Here is a 21,204-nt window from a genome sequence, read left to right on the forward strand (position 1 = left end):
GGCTGTGTGGACAAGTCCTTAACGATGACCTCTAGTGACCGCCCATAGCTCTAAAGACGCAGGATCTTTGCTCGATTTTCCTTTCCCAGAAGATCTCTATGCTCCCCCCCCCCCCGCCCTTTCTCCAGGCCTCTAAAGTGACACCTGGTAGCTCTCACGACGCCCCTCCTCTCCCAGTGACTACCACCCCCGGGGGGCTCGACTCCCCTCTCCAGTCCCCCCTCCTCCCCAACCCTCAGGTTGCCTCTCGATGACTTCAACTGGTCTCGGGCGACCCTCCAGGACGGGAGAAGGCCTCTGCTCTTGCACGTGGTTCTGGCGGAGGCCTCGTGGTCCTCGCTGGGGAAGAGAGGAGGAGGAAGAAGGGGATCACTCCAGGAGTCGGACAGGAGCAGGCCTAGAAGCGGGAGACCGGATCCAGGGCGACCCAGCTGAAAGTCCAACTTCTCCATTCCAGGGCGGGTTCCGGCCAGGCCCCTAAGTTGTCCGGGCCGCTCCGGGTCACGTGGACGGCGGAGCCGCAGGTAACTCTCCCAGGAGGGCGGGGGCGGGCAGCCGCCCCGCCCCGCCGGACGCCCAGGGCGGGTCTCCGCAGCGCCCACAGCGCCAGCCCAGCCACAGGTGCCGCCCCCAACACACGGTGTCCCGCCCTGGCTCCTCCGCGTCCGCCGCGGGTCGGTGCGTGCGTGCGCCTCGTCGGTCCGCGCGCGCGCGCGAGTGTGTGTGTGCGTGTGTGGCCGAGCGCCCCCTTCCTCCGCGGCCATGACTCCCCCGCCGCCGCCTCCGCCCCCGCCCCCGGGCCCAGACCCCGCGGTTGATCCGGCCGCAGACCCCTATTCCGGGCCCGGATCTCTCGTCGTGCTGTTCGGGGCCACGGCCGGTGCGCTGGGGCCAGACCTGGGCTCCGACGAAACCGACTTAATTCTCCTAGTTTGGCAAGTGGTGGAGCTGAGGAGCCGCCAGGTAGGGTGGACCGGAGGCGGGGGAAGAGGTGGGGAAGCCGCGGGGCCCGGCGGCTGATGGGTGTCCCCCGCAACTCGCAGGTGGGGACGCTGCACAAGTCGCTGGTTCGCGCCGAGGCGACTGCCCTGAGCCCGCAGTGCCGCGAGGCGAGCGGGCTGAGTGCGGACAGCCTGGCGCAGGCCGAGTCCCTGGACAAGGTGCTGCAGCAGGTGAGCGCCGGGCCCGGCGTGGGTTGACCACAAAGGCCGGGCTGCGGGGGTCGTTTCGCCGCGGGAGGCGGCAGGAGGCGAGGCGAGGCCTGGCGCGCCACCTCCCACCGGCCGGGGCGGTGGGACAGGGTCTGATCGGAAACTTTTGATTCTTGCCTAGGTCTTGCCCGCCCCTTCCCAGGCACGCTGAAGGGGTGGGGATGGCGGCCTGAGAAAGCGAGGCCCAACGGCCGTCTGGAAATGTGCCATGGGTGAGGGGTGGAGGGTGAAGGATCGAGGATCGAGGGGTTCGGGCTGGGCCGCCCTGCGCCTCGGTCCTGCCCGCCCGCCTGGGAATCTCTGGGGCGGGGGCGTCGGGCGGTGTTTGCCTCCGGGGCAGACGCCGCCAGGTGTAAGCTGCTCGTCTAGGCCTGTCTCTGCCGGCTGGCCGGTGTGGGTGCTGTCCGTACCCTGCCTGGGGGCTAACTTCCTCCTGACTGTTCAAGATTGGGGTGCTTCCAACCCTGGCCAAAGTGGAAGGCAGTTCCCATTGCTGTTTATTCTAGTCTTCACTGCTGCCTTTACCCGGTGACTGATTCTGGCTTAGTGAGTGTACCTTGCTTGACACGCACAAATTCTTTCCTCTTTCAAATCTGGTGGTTCTTCATGAAGAAATACAAAAATGCTGGCTGAGTCTAGCCTATACCTGGGGAGGATCCTGGAGAAAAGCTGGGTGGGTGCATTGTTCTGTCAACCTCAAGTTGTGAGGTGTCATAGAATTGGCAGAGGTAGGAGAGGGGGTGGAGATTTGTTAGTCTGTGCTTAGTGCTTATACCGGTTTTCCAGCTGGGTTGGAGCGTGGGGAGGGGGTGCTACCCCCTCTAAAAGCAAACAGTTCAGTGCCAAGCCGGTCGATAGGGTGTGGGTCAAAGCTCATGCTGCTTCTGGTGTCCAAGTGTGGAGTTGTGTCCTTGGAGTTTCGCTGCCCCTGGGTTGGTCGGACCTGGAGGCGGGGCTGCTGTTGACCATGAGCCTCCTGTCCCTCAGGCAGGCCTGGGCCTCCCCCCACCTGTCTGAGGGCGGTGCCTGATCTGGGACTGGTTTAACCTGCTTTACCCCGCCTCTTCCCACCTGCTTCTCCCACTCCACCAGGTGTTTGCTCTGGCCCCACTCCAAACTCCTGGAGTGTGTGTGATGGGGGCTTGGTTATGTGTGAGTGCCCTCATTCGGCCTAGAGAAGGTGACAGTGAACTGGGACAGGGATTGGAGTGGGGGTGGTGGTCTAAGGAAATTATGCCACAGAGCCAGGCCCACTAGATGTGGCCTCCGCCCCAAGCAGGGTAGGGCTGAACATCTGGAGGAACCAGCTTTGCAGCCTCAATCCTCCCTCCTCTCCCCCCACCCCCAATTACTGCCTGTCTAGCTGTGACTCTGAGTCTCCTTACTCCCTGTCCCCAGTTCTCACAGCTGGTGAGCGGGGATGTGGCCCAGCTGGGCGGGGGCCCCTGCGTGCTCTGCACTGATGGGCAGCAGCTGTTGCGACAAGTCCTGCACCCTGAGGCTTCCAGGAAGGTATGCCACCGAAGGCACAATGGTAGTTGGGTTCCCAAGATTCCCACTGTAGGGGTGCTCAGTACACCCCAGTTCCCTCATTCATCCCCACTCCATGTGCCCCCAGAACCTGGTGCTCCCCGATATCTTCTTCTCCTTCTACGACCTCCGCAGAGAGTTCCATATGCAGCACCCAAGCACCTGCTCTGCCAGGGACCTCACAGTGGCCACCATGGCACAGGGTATCTAGCTCAGGTGGATGGGTGGCTTTGGGCTGTATCTTGAGCATGTGCATGCTGCTAGATGGGTTATATGGACACAAAGCAAATGTGCATTATCTGCTGAGTCCTTGACTGTATCCAGGGCTATGTCTATGCTGGATTGCATTTGGAATGTGGGTGTATTTCTGTTCTTGGGCTGGGGGCCTGTAAAGCGCATGTTGGGATTCTTCATGTGTGTAAAGAGGAGACCTGGGCCTGGGTTGAACATGGTTAGTAGTTATGCCAAGTACCCTCAGGCGGGGCCTCTGAAGCTAGGATTGCTTTATTGCCACTTTTCTGCCCATAGACTTGGGACTAGAGACAGATGCCACAGAGGACGACTTTGGGGTCTGGGAAGTGAAGACAATGGTAGCTGTCATCCTCCACCTGCTTGAAGGGCCCAATGGTATGATTCCCTCACTTGGGCTCTCACCTGCTGTCAGGCCTATTCTGTCTTCAAATTCCCCTTGCCATGCTGGGCGCCGGTGGCTCACAGCTATCATCCTAGCTCCTAGCCTGTCCTCAGGAGGCTGAGATCTGAGGATCGAGGTTCAAAGCCAGCCCAGGCAGGAAAGTCCATGAGACTATCTCCATTTAACCACCAGAAAACTGGAAGTGGAGCTATGGCTCCAAGTAGTAGAGTGCTAGCCTTGAGCAGAAAAACTCCCAGGCCCTTTGCCCGCTCTCGTGGCCTTCTCTAAGCCAGCACAAGGTAGACATCCCATTATCACCTCATTCCCCTCACCTGTCCTCTTTTTGCAGCTTGGTGGGGAGAACCCCTCTCCCCTCCACCAGACCCTGCTGACCCCCATGCCATCTCCTCTCAGGTCATTTATTCTCGAAACCCGAGGTGGTAAAGCAGAAATATGAGACGGGGCCCTGGTGAGTATGGGAGCAGGGGTGCAGGTGACAGCAGTCGGCCAGCTCTGACCCTGTGCCCTCCCTCCCCCATAGCAGCAAAGCGGACGTGGTGGACAGTGAGACTGTGGTACGGGCCCGTGGGTTGCCCTGGCAGTCATCAGACCAGGATGTGGCTCGCTTCTTCCAAGGGCTCAACATTGCCAGGTGGGTGTGACAGGAGAGGAGGGCCACCAGGACCTAACCCAGCAAGCACTAACAGCACTTGGCTCCACAGGGGTGGTGTAGCACTCTGCCTCAATGCCCAGGGCCGCAGAAACGGTGAGGCCCTCATTCGCTTTGTGGACAGTGAACAGCGCGACCTGGCACTGCAAAGACACAAACATCACATGGGCATCCGCTATATTGAGGTGGGGAGTTTTTCCCCCGGAGCGGAGCAGGGCAAAGCGGAGTCAGGCCTGAGACCCATGGGCTATTCCCTCTACTCTCACAGGTATATAAAGCCACCGGAGAGGAGTTTGTAAAGATTGCAGGAGGTGAGTGTGCCTTTGCTTCTTGACCTCTACCCTATTCCTACCACCTTTTGCCTCTGCTCTCACGTGGGCCTGTGTTCAACTCGCATTTTGACTCCCATTCCCTGCGCAGGCACATCACTAGAGGTGGCTCGTTTCCTGTCACGGGAAGACCAAGTGATCCTGCGGCTGCGGGGACTGCCCTTCTCAGCTGGGCCAACCGATGTGCTAGACTTCCTGGGGCCCGAGTGCCCAGTAACTGGAGGCACTGAGGGGCTGCTCTTCGTGCGCCACCCTGATGGTAGGCCAACTGGTGACGCCTTTGCTCTTTTTGCTTGTGAGGAGCTGGCACAGGCTGCACTGCGTAAGCATAAGGGCATGCTGGGTAAGCGATACATCGAACTCTTCCGGAGCACTGCAGCTGAGGTGCAGCAGGTATGTAGCGCCCATGGCTCCTCATCCTCCCCCACAACACACCCCGCCTCCTTGGGGTGAAGCTTCAGTTCTGTTATGTCGCGTGAAAAGCCCATTGCCTTTCTCACTAGGTCCTAAACCGCTATGCGTCCAGCCCACTCCTTCCCACACTTACTGCTCCGCTGCTGCCCATCCCCTTTCCACTGGCAGTTGGCGCTGGAAGGGACTGTGTACGCCTTCGAGGCCTACCCTACGCAGCCACCATCGAAGATATATTGAGCTTTCTGGGGGATGCAGCAGCTGATATACGGCCTCATGGTGTGCACATGGTACTCAACCAACAGGTGAGGCTGCTACTGGGAGGGGAACACACATGCTCTTGCACACAACAGATTACTTACAAGATAGTGTGCACAGGGCCGGCCAAGTGGCGACGCCTTCATCCAGATGATGTCAGCAGAGCGTGCCCTTGCTGCTGCTCAGCGTTGCCACAAGAAGGTGATGAAGGAACGCTATGTGGAGGTTGTCCCCTGCTCCACTGAGGAAATGAGCCGCGTGCTGATGGGGGGCACCTTGGGCCGCAGTGGCATGTCCCCTCCACCCTGCAAACTGCCCTGTGAGTGCTCTAGGGGCTGGCAAAGGCACACAGAGGCCAGGTGTTCTAAGCTGCCTCTTCCCACAGTGGGGGATCCCTCTAGGGCAGTCCTCAGCTCCCTGCAGATGTACCTTCTACTTAACTCTAGGCCTCTCGCCACCCACCTACGCCGCCTTCCAGGCCACCCCAGCCCTCATTCCCACTGAGACGGCAGCTCTGTATTCCTCTTCGGCACTGCTCCCAGGTGCCAGGGTGCCTGCTGCCCCCACTCCTGTTGCCTACTACCCAGGACCAGCCACTCAACTCTACATGAACTATACAGCCTACTACCCCAGGTACCCTGCTGCCAGAACCCCGCAGATATTCCCATATGTGGAAGGTACTGATTCATTTCTGGGCCAGATAACGTAAAGTCTTAGACTTTATTCTGAGATGGCAAGGAAGTATATAGGTGGCTGATGATGTTACCTATAAAACAAACTGGAGGCAGGGATTTCAGGGTGGAAGAACTAAGCACGAGACAGAAGCAAGGGAGGAGAGAGACAGGTCTTGATCTAGACCACTACTAAACTGTCCCTCCCACCCTAGCCCTCCAGTGTCCCCTACAACTGTGGGCTACCTTGCCACGCCCCCTGCTGCTCTGGCCTCTACTCCCACTTCAGTGTTGTCTCAGCCAGGAGCCCTGGTCCGTATGCAGGGTGTCCCATACACAGCTGGTATGAAGGATCTGCTCAGTGTCTTCCAGGCCTACCAGGTGAGGTTATGTGGCTAGAGGGCTTGAAGGCCTGGATGAGCCTGGAATAGCATGCCCTAAATCTGTGTCCCTTCCACAGCTGGCCCCTGATGACTACGCCACTCTGATGCCTGTTGGTGATCCACCTCGCACTGTTTTACAAACCCCCAAGGAGTGGGTGTGTTTGTAGGAGGAAGCTAGTAAATAGAGTTAGCTGATCTCCTCAGCTAATATGCTCTCCTGGGCATCCTCAGCCAGATGGCTTTCATCTAGCTTGTCAAAGCTCTCAGGTGGCATCCTGAGAAGCTCAAGCCCAGATCCATCTTCCATGTATTTCTCTACCTATTCAAAAATCCAAGATGATGGCTGAGGGTAAAATGGGACTGTCCTGTTTCCAGTGGCATGCGAAGGCCTCCTGACAGGCCTGTGCCCGCACATACTGTGGGACTAATTGGTACGCTACAGGCTTGTGCTTTTAAAAATCTAAGCCCTCGTAACCTTCATGTAAGACTAATGGGAGGGCCAAAGGTCCGTTTGAGCCTTCTGAGTAGAGATCTCAATGCTCTCTACTCCACCTCCCCTCCTGTGAGGGCAGGGAAGAAGAGAGGGGCAGTCCTTGCCCTCAGGATACTTGGATGCTAGGAACCACCATGTGCCAGGGGTGGTGGCCCCCATCTAAGAATGCTAGCCCCACTCCAGCTACACACGAGGAATGTAGAGGGCAAAATACCAACCTATTCTGGACTGTGCTGCACTGTCTTCAGAGAACACTAGAGGGCAGGAGCCCCTTTCCAGACCAAAAAAAATCAGGCATGGATTTTAAAAGGGACTGTCTGACAACTTTTTTGCAACACCTTTGGAAGGCCAGTTGTCCAGTGCCAAGCAAACATGATGGTCTGTCCTTTGCACCCACTAACGAGTGCAGTACTGAAGCCTCAAGGAACTTGGAACCGTGTCCTCTCTGTAAAATGAACAAAAGTTCCTGACCCAATGGACTTTAAAAGCTGCAGCGCCCTAAGCTTTGGCCTGAGAGTGAAAGGCTCCACACCAACCTCGAGCAGAGAAAAACTCAGGACTGCAAGAGGACTGTCAATCTGTCACCATTTATTATTTCAGCACTAAAACTGAGGAGGAGCCTGAACTAGTGGCTCCTCTTCCCTTTATATTTGTGGTAAGGAGCACTGCACTCCTATGAAAGGTTTTAAAATACAAAATGTACAAGAAAACACAATCCCAAGTGCTGTAAACGTAACTGAGAACCAGTTTCTTTACTAAACATCCATTTTATAAAACGCAGTTTCAGTTTACACCCATCTTGAGTCATAAAGGTAACCCAACCATCTTTTTTGAATATAACCAATAGCCTCACAAAGCCAGGCCCAGCAGAGAGCTGTTGATAGTGACTAGCCTGGGGGTTGGAGGGTGTGGGCTGTACCCTGGGAAGCAGCACCACAAGTGAACCCAAAGCATCTCTTCCTTACAAAGCTGTTTTCATCCATGTTTCTCTTTATGTATCGAGTAAGCAGAATGGCTGCTTGTTCTATTCCTTAACCCAAGATTTAGCACAGGTTTGAGAGGGCTGTGTGCCCACTCACTCAATGCTGCTACTAGAAATCAATTTGCATAGTCCAATGGATGTGTGCTTTATAACCATTATGTTGCACAAAAAATTCAAAGTCTTTATCTACAAAGCCAAAAAATATTCTTACACAAAAGCTTTTACAAAGCGGATATAAAACTGCTTACATAGTAGACAAAGCTCTACTTTAACTTTTGTTTTAAATAGGAAAGCATTTCTAGTGCTACAGGCATCAAGGTATTTAAAAGGCATCAAAATTTGGTGCATAGCAACGCTGGATCACAGAGGCTTTTATTCTTGAGGGGAGCAAAGCAGCCCCCAAAGGATGAGACAAGTACCCTAGAGCCCCAGGAAAAGAGGGTAGAAACAAGTCTGGTCATGTTTCTGGAACTTTAACTCGGAGGCTAACCCTCTATCCTTCAAAGAAAGCTGTGGGATTCCAACCACAGGCCCTGAAGCATTATCTTATATCCATACCAACACAAACTTACTTTCAAAGAAAAATTAAAACACCTAGCTCCAAGAGAGTCCAGAGTAACGTATTGAAGGATAGATTGTTCTCTAGATTGTTTTAGGGAAGAAATCCAAATCATGACAAAACAACAAAAAAAACCAAAACTTCCTTAGCCTGGGTCAACAGCTTTTACCCTGTTGACTGCAGGTGGAGGGCAAAGACCAGCCCTTGGCTCAGGCCCTATGTGACCATAAGAGCCCTGGCACTAAGGGTCTGTAATTGCTTGGAGTAACAGTGTCATGTCTGAAGCCGGCCCAAGTACTCTGTCTTATGTGTAGGCACTCAAAAATTTTTCTTCCTGAATAAATGAAAGTACATACTGTAAAGTTCAGGGACTTCAAAATAGGCCCAGAAACAGGCAATAAATCCCTTTAAGAGGGAGAAGATAAGGGCAGGGTAGGTGCCCAACTTGTGTACCTCCTTTGGTTGATAGCAGGTTGGAGTTTCTGCAGGATGCTGCCTGGGCTACAGTCTCACCAGCAGCAGGACCAGGGCATCTTTGGTGTAGAAGGTGAGGTCCATGACACCACCTCATTTTTGGATGTGCCTCAAGCCTTGTAAAGAAAAGGCTGGTTTCTAGGTCACAGACAGGGAAGGGTGGGCCAGAATAATTTCAGGCTGTAAACAGAATGGAGGATAAGCCTTTCCATCTGGAGTCTTGCATTTTCTCGGCTCATCTTAATGCACAGCTCATTTACACTTAGCTCCTGACACAGCTGGCCTGTCTTCTATAGAATAATTAGAACTACAAAGCTGCTTGAACCATCAAACATTACAGCGCAACCAAAGGCAGAAGCTCCCACTTAAGAGAAGGTTCTGGGGTCAGAAGACATAAATAGGAAGAGCATGCCAAAGTCTGTTTAGGGTGGCAGAAAATTAAAGCTACCAAGCTAAAACTCCACCTTTCAAATTTACTTTACAATTAGCCATCTTATCTATACAAGGTCCTAAAAACATAAAAATTTTAGTAACATGGAGAGACTGCAGGAAAGTTACCCAGAAAGTTATGTAAAGGCTATGCTCTGGAATGTCTTTATATCCCAACACTTCAATGATGGAATGGTCTCTTCTCATTTTATCTAATAACAGTTTACTTTTTTTATAAAGAGTATGAGCTACATTTGGCTTTATTTCCTATGAATCTATGAAAGGCTTCAGGACACATGCTGAGTTTCTGAGGCATTAAGTGTGGGTTTAAGATACTTTTCTTTTTCTCCTTTTGCTTGCCTCTAGAAGATTATCAAAACTTCCTATTTTTAAAAATATCAAAACTAAAGGGCCTCCAAATGACCAGAAAGCAGTATAAATCACTAATTCTAGCTACACAACCAGGTCACCTGCAAAAGCAGCATCTCTAAAATGAAGAGCTTGCTGCATCCACACTCAAAGCACCTGTCATATAAAAGTATTCTATTTAAATATAAAAAAATGCAAAACTCATTTTTCCATCACTCAGCCTATGCTGCTCCTGTTCTTCTGTGAACAGATGCTTTCTCCATAAATGGCTGAGTTTAATTCCTGGTACAGGTCCTGAAGGCCAAAGAGTTAGAAACCCAAGGTCTGAGAGAGAAGTACTGAGAAGCTGATCTGGCACAAGGATGCAGGTTTGCAGTGTTAGAGCCCATCAGATCTTCCTAAATCCAGGGACTCAGAACCTTGGAGAGGAGCTTCTGTGTTCACCCTTGAGCCATGGGAAACAGAAATCTGGGACATGTCTCTCCCAATTATCTCGTTCACTGAAAAAGAAGAAAAGGAAGAGTGATTAATGATATACCATATGATGCTTCACCTAGAACTCTCGCCAGCCATTGCCTTTCCCATGGCTTTCAGTATTTGAAATCTGTTCCAGAGCTGAGTGGCATTAAAGTGAAACATCATTCCCAGCCAGGTGCCAGTGGCTCATGCCTATAGGAGGCTGAGATGTGATGACTGAGGCTCTTTTTTTTTTTTTTTTTTAATTTTTTTTGGGTCCAGTCGTGGGGCCTGAACTCTGGGCCTGGGCACTGTCCCTCAGCTCTTCAGCTCAAGGCCAGTGCTCTACCACTTGAGCCACAGCACCACTCCTGGCTTTTTTCTTTTGCTTATGTGGTGCTGAGGAATTGAACCCAGGGCCTCATGAATGCAAGGCAAGCACTCTACCACTGAGCCACCTTCCCAGCCCAATGACTGAGGCTCTTATCTCCAATTAAGCACCACAAAAGCTAAAAGTGCAGCCATGGCTCAAGTGGTAAAGCTATCCTTGAGCAAAAAAACTCAAGGACAGCACCTAAGCCTTGAGTTTAAGCCCCAGTACACATCCATAAAGTAATAAATATCATTCCCCAAGTGGCTCCAGACTCCTCCGTCTGTCTCTGTTTAGTTCGAATTGGGAAGGAAATGGCTGGCAGGTCAGGGGAGGGAGGGAGGGAGGGAGGGAGGGAGAGAGAGAGAGAGTTGGTAAAAGGGTTTGAGTTTAGGACTTTATGCTTTCATTTGGCTTTCTTGCTCAAGTTTGGAAATCTTCATTTGAGTCATACCTCCAAGTCCAGCATTTGCTAGAAAGGGCTTTTCTCCCTGGGCTGTCTTAAAACCTCAATCTTCTAGGTCTTGCCTCCTGTGTAGACTTACAGGCATGAGCTACAATGACTGGCATCAGGAAATTTTATCTTCACTCCAAAGGCTCATGCTCTAGAGCAAATGTAGTTCCACTTAGCAGCATATAAAGCGAATAAAAATACTCTAGCAAACCACAGAGGAGATATACATACACATGTGTGTTTGTGTGTGTGTGCGCGCGCGCGTGTGTGTATTTATTTTTTTGGCCTGTCTTAGGACTTGAAATCAGGGCCTGGGTGCTGTCCCTGAGCTGCTTTTAGCTCAAAGCTAGCACTCTACCACTTGAGCCACAGCACCACTACTGGATTTTTCTGAGTAGTTTCTTGTAAGGTAAGAGTCTCAGGGACTTTTCAGCCACAGCTGGCTTTGAACAGCAATCCTCAGATCTTCTCCTGAGTAGCTAAGATTACAAGTGTGAACCATGAACGCCTGGCTTTTTTTTAAAAAATCATATTTAATACTATTATCCTGTCCCTTTATCATGCTGTGACACTGGTATAGTTTGCAGTGCTTTCTGACTATAGGTTCTTCAAGTAAAGATTCTACACTAGCCATGCCCTCATGTTTATAATCCTAGCTATATCTGGGAGGCTGTGATCAGGAGAAGTGGAATTCCAGTCTAGCCCCATCAAAATAAAGGTTCATGAGCCCTCATCTTAACAAAAAGAGCTGTATATGGTGGTATCTCAGCTATAAAAGGAAGTGTATATAGGATCATGGTCCTCAGATCTCAACCTCCTGAGTAGCTAGGGTTGATTACAGGTGTGAGCCACTGGTGCCCAGCTTCACAGTGAGATTCTTATCCCCTATTAACTACCAAAAAAGGCAGAAGTTAAGCTGTGGCTCAAGTGGTATAGTGCCAGCCTTGAACAAAAAAGCCAAGCAAGAGCGTAGACCCTGGTATTAGCTTATAGTTGGATTAATATCCACGCTTTTTTGGTTTTGTCTACCCTGCCTGGCTTCAAATAGGGATCCTCAGATCTTTAATCTTTCTTTCTTTCTTGTCGGTCGTGGAGCCTGAACTCTGGGGCCTGGGCGCTGTCCCTCAGCTCTTCAGCTCAAGGCTAGCGCTCTACCACTGGAGCCACAATACTACTTCAGGCTTTTTTTTGCTTATGTGGTGCTGAGGAATCGAACCCAGGGCCTCATGCATGCAAGGCAAGCACTCTACCACTGAGCCACCTTCCCAGCCCTGGGATCCTCAGATCTTACAGATCTTAGCCTCCTGAGAGGCTAAGATTACAGTTGTGAGCCACCAGAACCTGGCTAACATCAATTTATAAGTGAATAAATGGGTCCTAACTTAAGATAATCACTTGGAAGTTATAGTACAGTAAAAGCTCATTAGGTGGGGTTAAGAAGGGAACTATAGAATATCATTAAAGAATAATGCCTGAGGGGCTGGGAAGGTGGCTCAGTGGTAGAGCGCTTGCCTTGCATGCCTGAGGCCCTGGGTTCGATTCCTCAGCACCACATAAGCAAAAAGAAAAAAGCCGGAAGTGGCGCTGCGGCTCAAGTGGTAGAGCGCTAGCCTTGAGCTGAAGAGCTGAGGGACAGCGCCCAGGCCCAGAGTTCAGGCCCCATGACCGGACCCAAAAAAAAAACGATTAATGCCTGACATCTTTGTGTGTGAGTGTGCGCGCACTTGTGCACATGTGTTTTACTAGGGCTTGAACTCAAGGCCTGGGCATTATCCTTTAGCTTTTCTGCTAATTTCAAACCAGGATCTTTAGACCAATGAGCCACTGGTGCCCAGAAAGCATCTAATTTTGGTAGTGTATATTTTAAGCAAGACTTAGAACAGTGATAGAAACCTAGAGAGAGAACTAAGCAAGCATTCAGCTCACACTCAAGTCATTCTTTGCTTTCACTTATGCTTCTAAGGGAATTAACTTCAGAAATGCTCTAGGTTGCCATGCAACACACCTTTTCCAATTCTGTACTACAGTGTACCTAGTAAGCAAGAGGCCTTGAGTTCAATCTTTATTATTGCCCTTCTCTGAAAAATATCTCTGGCAAACCTATCTGTGAGGCAATGCATATGCAGATTATTAGCAATCTTGATAAAAGGATTGCCTGAACTGGGTGGGTCCTGGGATAGCTTCAAACCACCTCAGTCTCCTGAGTAGCTAGGATTACAGGCATGAGCTACCAGAGCTCAGCTTACCTGAATTGTTCTTTCTGGCAGTACTGGGGATTGAACTCAGTGCCTCTTGCCTACTTATATATATTTTTTTATTTTGACTACATATGATGAATTTACTGTAATTTTTATTTTATTTTGACTACATATGATGAATTTACTGAGTTATTAAATTACAGTTCACTATGTATGAGGTGGCTTTATTTTTCTACCCACTTAAGATAAAAGCTAAAAAGTTGTTTATGTCTCTAATGTATAATTCTATCATGTCTTTTTTTTTTTTTTTTTTTTGGTCGGTCGTGGGGCTTGAACTCTGGACTTGGGCACTGTCCCTGCGCTCTTCAGCTCAAGGCGAGTGCTCTACCGCTTGAGCCACAGTGCCACTTCTGGTTTTCTAGTGGTTTATTGGACATAAGAGTCTCACGGACTTTTCTTCTCAAGCTGGCTTTGAACCGTGATCCTCAGATCTCAGCCTCCTGAGTAGCTAGGATTACAGGCGTGAGCCACTGGCGCCTGGCTAACTCTATCATTTCTTCACCTGGCTAACTATCGTTTCTTCCTGTCACAAAAATAAAGTCAACTAAAAACTAAAATGATAGTCAACAGCCCTAAATGCCAACGTTACAGGTTATGTAGGTCACAGCATCTGGCCCACTTTTAGCAACCACTACCCTAAACTTTACCCCAACACCTGGATTTGCCTGTGCTACCACAACAACAGTAGAACGAGGGCTATCAGTTGTATCTGCTGTTATCAAAACAAAACAAAACAGCTATTTTATCTGAGAAATGTTCACATTAGCAGTGTAATGGAATGCCTTTCTACAAACAAGAATTGAGTGTTTGAGTAGCTACAGGCATCTCCTTTATAGCTATTTCCCATGCTTAAAAGATTCATAGTTTAAGCTAGGTGCCAATGGCTTACATCTGTAATCCTAGTTCCTTGGGAGGCTGAGATTTGAGCCAGCCTAGGGAAGGAAAATCCATGAGACTAGCTGAGATTTGAGCCAGCCTAGGGAAGGAAAATCCATGAGACTAGCTGAGATTTGAGCCAGCCTAGGGAAGGAAAATCCATGAGACTATCTCCAATTAACCACCAAAAAGCCATAAATGGAGCTGTAGTTTAAATGGTAGACAGCCTTGAGAGAAAAAGCTGAGTGATAATGCTCAAGGCCTGAGTTCAAGCCCTAGTATTGGTAACCCTACTCCCCCCAAACAAAAAGTTAGTGCTGCCAACTATGGCATAGTATGAAATCTCACAACTAGATGGAAAGGAGCAGGGTAACTCAGGGCATTTCCCTGCGGTACTTTGCCACATACATAAAAACCCAAAGGCCTTTTTTTGTAGTGGTGGTGGAGAGGGAATCCAAAAGGGTATTTCTAACCAGAATCTTTATAGAAGATTTTGGATTCTACTAGACTCCATTTATATATTATTTTCTTCTGAACCTACACTCAGCAATTTCACTTGAAGAAACAAGATAACTGAAAGCAAAGGAATAGTATATATTTCAGTGGTCGAGAAATCGAGTGGATTTCTCTCTGGGGGATAATAAGTCTAGTTATACTAGATGGCCTAAAATTCACTATGCAGTTAAAGAATATTTTGAGTTGTCTAGCTTATGATTCATTATCCTATAACAGTTTTGCTGAAGTTTTTAGGCTATTTAATAAGTTCTAAGGGCTGGGAAAGTGGTTCAGTGGTAGAGTGCTTGACACCAAAACTAAATACATGAAATATTGAAATCACCCAATTACAGCAAGAATAGGTAATTTGTATTTATCAAAATCTGAATAGTTTGTCTTTTCAAGCTAAAGATAGAAATAAGTTCTAAAAAAATTTAGAGGTTATCTGTGGTAATGTGTCTCAACTCATTCTTCTCTAGTAAGGTTTTTCTAGTCACGGGCTACCAAGATACTGCCATTTCTTAGCTTCCCATTTGTAAGCTAGGTATGGTATGGCCACTGAACTCTGGGCTTGGGCGTTATCCCTCAGCTCTTCAGCTCAAGGCTAGCACTCTACCACTTGAACCACAGCGCCACTTCCAGCTTTTTTCTTTTTGCTTATGTGGTGCTGAGGAATCGAACCCAGGGCCTCAGGCTTACAAGGCAAGCACTCTACACTGAGCCACCTTCCCAGCCCTTAAGACTCAATCTTACAAGTGGTGACAGCCAAACATCTATAAAACTCTCAGGTGATTTAGAACTAAAGGATTTAAAATAATGTCTTCATATTACAGGCAAGAAAATTAGATGCAGAAAGACACATGGGTAAACTGCCTTAGTTGTATCATAGCCAAACAAAACAAAAGCTTATCCCTTCCAAAGTTCATCAGAGTACTCTCTTCTCATATGTGAAGCAACAGTTGGTCACTAGTGATCTTGTTACAAAAAAAGAATCATTTCTGTGTTGTAAATGGAAGGTGAGAGCATAGAAACAGCATTATAAATAACTCCTTTAAGATATTAAAGTCATACCCAAGTGCTGGTGGCTCATCCCTGTAATCCTAGCTATTCAGAAATATAAGGTCTAAAGGTCGTAGTTCAAAGCTCCAGCCCAGGCAAACAAATCTGACTCTTATCTCAAATTAACAAGCACATGAGCTGTGGTTCATATGGTATAGCACCAGCCTTGAACACTGACCTTGAATTCTGACCACTGGGACAATGTTCAAACCCCAATATTGGCACATGCACGCATACATTCACACACACACACACACACACACATATATTAAAGTTATAAAAAAATTACATAAAGAGGAACATGTGAGATCTAGGGTCTTTTTGGTTTTCAGGGTTGTCTTTTTTTTCTTTTAGTCAGTCCTGGGGTTTGAACTCAGGGCCTGGACACTGTCCATATGCCTCTCTGTGTTCAAGGCTAGTGTTCTACCACTTGAGCCACAGCACCATTTCTAGCTTTTTCTGAGTAGTTTACTGGAGACTTTCCTGCTCAGGCTGGCTTTGAACTTCGATCCTGAGATCACAGCCTCCTGAATAGCTAGGATTACAGGCATCAGTCACAGGTGCCCAGCCTGGGTGGCTTATTTTTTTGGGTCCAGTCATGGGGCCTGAACCCTGGTCCTGGGCGCTGTCCCTCAGCTCTTCAGCTCAAGGCTAGCACTCTACCACTTGAGCCACAGCGCCACTTCAGCTTTTTTCTTTTTTTGCTTATGTGGTGCTAAGGAATCGAACCCAGGGCCTCATGCATGCAAGGCAAGCACTCTACCACTGAGCTACCTTCCCAGCCCCTGGATGGCTTTTTTGACATAAGGACTGATGAGAAGAATCCAGGAATTGAGGTTGGATAGACTGAGACCAATAAAAGATATGGAGTAAAAGTCTTGAAAAGTATTCAGAACATAGGTGGAGGAATGAGTTAGATGTATTTATGCCTCTGGAGCCCAGGTTTAGCCCCTGGAGTTTCTAGATTTAGGCATTATCAGTGAACAAGGTTATTTAGATAGAGATTCTTCTGGCATTTCTGAAATGCTTCTGAGGGGCTAGGAATGTAGCTCAGTGCTAGAACACTTGCCTAGCATGCATGAGGCTCTCTCAGTTCTATCCCCAGGATGAGACGGCAGTGGTAGGGAAAGTTTCTGCGTTCCACATTTTTTTTTTTTTTTGTCGATCATGGGGCTTGAACTCTCAGCCTGGGTGCTGTCCCTCAGCTCTTCAGCTCAAGGCTAGTGCTCTATTACTTGAGCCACCGTGCCACTTCTGGTTTTCTGGTGGTTAATTGTAGATACAAGTCTCATGGACTTTCCTGCTTGGTCTGGCTTCAAACTGTGATCCACAGATCTCAGCCTCCTGAGCAGCTAGGTGTGAGTGAGTTCACATTTTAACACAAACTGAAAAAGTACTTATTTTTTCATATTTCAACTATTACTGATTCAAAAGGGTACATGTCAATACTTGAATATTCTTTCAAGTATCTTCACACTGTTTACTCAGCTGGAGGTTTAATGTTTATAGAATATTTTGTTACAGGCTGGGAATGTGGCTTTGGTGGGAAAGTGCTTGCCTAGCATGCATGAAGCCCTGGGTTCGATTCCTCAGTACCACACAAACAGCAAAAGTCAGAAGTGGTGCTATGGCTCAAGTGGTAGCAAGCCTTGAGCAAAAGAAGCTCAGGGACAGTACCCAAGCCCCACGGTTCAAGCACCAGGACTGGCAAAAAAGAAAAAAGGAAAAAAAAATAACTTTGTGACAAACTTAGGATTTGTATAGCATTATCCATCAGACATTTCTTTGAAGAAATAAAAAAAATTTTGTTATTGCTAGTGGGGCTTGAACTCAGGGCCTGAGCACCGTCCCTGAGCTTTCTCACTCAAGGCTACCACTCTACCAATTTGAGCCACAGCTTCACTTCTGGGTTTCTGGTGTTTAACTGCAGATAGGAAGTCTCACTGACTTTCCTGCCTGGGCCAATTTTGAACTGTAATCCTCAGATCTCAGCTGCATAAATAGGATTACAAGTGTGAGCCACTGGTGCCCGGCCCTGAACTCTTTTGTTCATGGCTAACAATACCAAATGAGCTACATCTCCACTTCCAGCTTTTTGGGTAGTTAACTGTAGATAAGATGCTCACAGACTTTACTCCCTAGACTTGGTCTTGAACCATGATCCTTAGATTCTATCAGGATGGCTACAAACTCAAAATCCTTCCTTCTTTTTGCCTCCTAAGTACATAAAGGAGTCTCCTTCCTCCCCCAACTAAGGTTTTAAATTCAGGATCCTCACTGCCCACTCACAGCTGACACTACCACTTGAACCATGCTTTCAGCCTAGCTTTCTAGTGGTTATTCTGGAAATGGACTTTCTCAGACTTTTCTCACCAGACTAGCTTCAAATTGTGATCTTCTAGGTCTCGGCCTCCTTAGTAACTAGCATTACAGGTTTAAGTGCCACCAGCACCCAGTTTAGGCACCACTTTTACTGGCAGTATTAGGGTTTAAATTCATAACCTTGCATTTGCTAAGTAGGCACCCTAATGCCAAGCCACACCTCTAGATAGCCATTTTTATTCCTATCATGATTAGACAAGAATGACACCAGCATAGGCCTAGATTCTGAGAAAATCCAGGGTTTTGATGTGCAATAGCTAATTAGGAGGCTCAAAAATCTTAAAAGATTTGTGTAGTAGACATGCTTTCTAAGGTCTCTTCCAAATTCATACTCATTTTAAAATAAAATTAGGGCTGGGAAGGTAGCTCAGTGGGAGAGTGCTTGCCTTGCATGTATGGGTCCTGATTCAATCCCTCAGCACCACATAAGCAGAAAAAGCCAGAAGTGGCACTGTGGCTCAAGTGGTAGAGTACTAGCCTTGAGCTGAAGAGCTGAGAGACAGCACCCAGAGTTCAGGCCCAACGACTGACAAAAATAAAATAAAATTAAAAGAAAATCTGAGAAATTACAATCTTTATAATTTCTATTATAACCTTTTTTCTGGTGATACTGGGAATTGAATGTAGGGCCTTATATCTGCTAGAAAAATATTCTGACCACTAAGGTATATTGCTGACTTAAACTTTTTATTATTTTGGGCTAGGAATGTGGCTTAGTGGTAGAGAGCATGCCTAGCATGCATGAAACCCTAGGTTCATTTCCTCAGTGCTACATAGGCAGAAAAAGCTGGAGGTGCCACTGTGGTTCAAGAGGTTGAGTGCTAACTTTGAACAAAAGAAGCTCAGGACAGTGCCCAGGCTCTGAGTTCAAGCCCCAAGACTGGGGAAAAAAAATACTGTTTTGATAAAAGTTTTCACTAAGTTGTCTAGGCTGACCTCAAACTTGTGATCCTACTGTCTCAGTTTCTTGAGTAGTTGGGACTACAGGTATGCACCACAATACAGGTACATACTTTAAGGGCTACAAATCTTGAAGAAAGGCACTAACATGACCATGAGGGAAGATTGTGTTCCTGGTAGGCTGTTGAGGTCTACAGGCCTTAGGCCTATGTTCCTCCCTCACTGATACTGGGCTCTACTACTATGGCTTAATTTCAAATGAAGCCCTAGAAGAATTACCAGGATTGCAAATCTGGGTATACGCTCAGGCCAGGAATGAACAGTCTGATTGCCTATCAAAATGAGCTTCTATTCCATAGTGCTTCACACCTAAACTTAAGGAATATTTGACCAGAAATGGCAGGCCTGCACATCTGATCAGCAGCTAAATGTAGGTAACATCCAGGTAATACAATTAATATATATGGGACCTCTCTCTGCTCTGGTTTAATAAACATTTGGTTTTCACTCAAACTCACACTGAAATGTTAAGTATGAATATGAGAACCAAAGTGTGGTTAGACTGAAAAAGCAGAATCTTATAATGTTATCTTTGGATAACAAGTGGATCTACCAAGAAAGTGCCTATGCACACCCCCTCCTTTGTAGCACATGCAAATCCAGCCACTGCATGCAAGTACCAGACTAGGGCACAAAACAATGACATAGTTCAATCAACACTCACCCTCTAGATTCTCCAGAAAGGAGCTGGACATGAGAGCTCACTGTGGTTAGGCCATTTCTCTGCTGAACCTGATGGCTGGTGTTCCAAGTCAGACATAAATTGGTCTGTGTCAAAGAAGACAACATCACTACTGAATGGAACAAACCAGAGGGTGAACTTAATCTATTACAGTGCCTGGCCTGTTTATTTTTCTTTCTGTAATCAAGAATAATTCTCCTTTAATTGTCAATTATTTATCATAAAATGAGTCCCCACATTTTACTGGTGTTCAGATAGTTTAAATTTTCAATTAAATAGGCAAAATTACCCAGGTGCTGGTGGCTCATACTTATAATCCTTGCTACTCAGAAGGCTGAGATCTAAGGATTAGGATTAGGATTTGAAGCTATTCCAGGCAAATGAATCTAAGAGACTCTTATTGCCAATTAACCAGCAAAGAGCCAGAAGTGATGTGGCTCAAATGATAACACAGCTAGTGATGAATGAAAAAGCTGAATGAGAGCATGAGGCCCTGAGTTCAAGCCCCAGTACCAAAGACACAGAGAGGGAGGGGGAAAAGAGGTAGGGAGAGAGTAATAAATTAAAAATGCATAATACATACATACACACATAATGCAGGTAATACATTGAGTTAAATGTTTTTTTTTTAGTGGTTTTAAGGGGTAAATTCTATTTTAAATTAGTTTTTATTATACTAGATCAGTCATTTACAAAATCTCTTCCTATGGTTTATAAAATAATATTTTTAGCCTGTTGTACAATTCAAACAAAACTTAACTTTTGAAGAATACAGTCTCTCTGTAAACACTAATTAACATGTTCCTCTTTTTTGGGGGTCGGTTATGGGGCCTGAACTCTGGGCCTGGGCACTGTCCCTCAACTCTTCAGCTCAAGGCTAGCGCTCTACCACTTGAGCCACAATGCCACTTCTGGCTTTTTTTTCTGCTTATATGGTGCTGAAGAATGAACCCAAGGCCTCATGCATGCAAGGCAAGCACTCTACCACTGAGCTACCCTCCCAGCCCCAACACCTTCCTCTTAAAAAAAGAAGGAAAACCAAAAAGATCCAATCTGTATAATATGTATTCTCACTAAAGGGGTAAAAACAAAAACAAACCCAGAAATCCTTTACTGTATACAGATTTTTTTCTGCTTCAACTTTGGTATTAAATTTGAGACCACTCACCTAACTTTCAGGAATGATTTAAAGATTCCAATATGTCATGTCAAGCATTTTAAGAACTGAATACATTCATTGTGTGAAGTATCCTTTTCTTTGCCAGTGTTAGAGTTTGAACTCAGGGCCTGGCCCTCTAGCTCATAGCTGGCACTCTATCACTTGGGCCCCACCTGCAGTCTAGCACTTTGCTGGTTAATTAGAGATGGAGTCTTAAGGACTTCCCAGTATGACTCTGAATTTAGATCCTCTAGATTTCAGCCTTCTGAGTAAATAGTACTTACTACAGGTGTTATCAACTGACAATGACAAATCTCTACAAATGAATCCTCCAAACAGACTTTAAGTGTATGACATATAATCCCAGGTAAGTCAGTATGTACATAAGAATAAAAAAGTGGCCAGGCGCTGGTGGCTCACACCTGTAATCCTAGCTACTCAGGAAGCTGAGATCTGAGGATCGCGGTTCAGGAGGGACGGTGAGACTCCTATCTCCAATAAACCACCAGAAAACCGGAAGTGGCGCTGAGCTCAAGTGGTAGAGCACTCGCCTTGAGCTGAAGAGCTGAGGGACAGCGCCCAGGCCCAGAGTTCAAGCCCCATGACCAACAACAACAACAACAAAAGAATAAAAAAGTACATGCCCATGT

The 21,204-nt window shown here is 47.5% G+C and overlaps 2 protein-coding genes across 5 annotated transcripts in view; one reads left to right on the forward strand and one right to left on the reverse strand.

Annotated features, from left to right (window-relative positions):
• The first annotated feature begins 318 nt into the window (after positions 1 to 318).
• On the forward strand, positions 319 to 6,428 carry LOC138815384 (epithelial splicing regulatory protein 2). Of its 3 annotated transcripts, none has more exons than XM_070004738.1 (15): positions 319 to 963; positions 1,044 to 1,172; positions 2,610 to 2,723; positions 2,830 to 2,944; positions 3,270 to 3,368; positions 3,790 to 3,844; positions 3,917 to 4,027; positions 4,098 to 4,230; positions 4,314 to 4,356; positions 4,466 to 4,767; positions 4,878 to 5,090; positions 5,164 to 5,362; positions 5,490 to 5,676; positions 5,930 to 6,095; positions 6,175 to 6,428. In XM_070004738.1, exons 1-15 carry the CDS (start codon positions 763 to 765, stop codon positions 6,262 to 6,264), a joined length of 2,157 nt encoding a protein of 718 aa, XP_069860839.1. In that variant the 5' UTR covers positions 319 to 762; the 3' UTR covers positions 6,265 to 6,428. The 3 variants fall into 3 exon arrangements, with proteins under 3 accessions (XP_069860839.1, XP_069860840.1, XP_069860841.1); XM_070004739.1 differs by having other exon boundaries at positions 654 to 963; positions 3,920 to 4,027; XM_070004740.1 differs by lacking the exon at positions 5,930 to 6,095 and having other exon boundaries at positions 654 to 963.
• Positions 6,429 to 9,278: 2,850 nt separating this feature from the next.
• Positions 9,279 to 21,204, reverse strand: part of LOC138815383 (nuclear factor of activated T-cells, cytoplasmic 3) — a 65,892-nt gene continuing 53,966 nt past the window's right edge. Inside the window, exons 10-11 of one of the 2 annotated variants that reach the window (XM_070004737.1) lie at positions 19,378 to 19,481; positions 9,815 to 9,903 (exon numbers count right to left, since the gene is read on the reverse strand). In XM_070004737.1, coding sequence (XP_069860838.1) covers positions 19,381 to 19,481 — 101 coding nt within the window. In that variant the 3' untranslated portion in view covers positions 9,815 to 9,903; positions 19,378 to 19,380. Of the gene's footprint in view, positions 9,904 to 19,377; positions 19,482 to 21,204 lie in introns of both variants that reach the window. The other variant, XM_070004736.1, reaches the window with a different exon arrangement.

The sequence above is a fragment of the Dipodomys merriami genome, unplaced genomic scaffold (genome assembly GCF_024711535.1).
Source record: "Dipodomys merriami isolate MVZ:Mamm:240054 unplaced genomic scaffold, mDipMer1.0.p SCAF_64, whole genome shotgun sequence".
Classification (NCBI taxonomy): Eukaryota; Metazoa; Chordata; class Mammalia; order Rodentia; family Heteromyidae; genus Dipodomys; species Dipodomys merriami.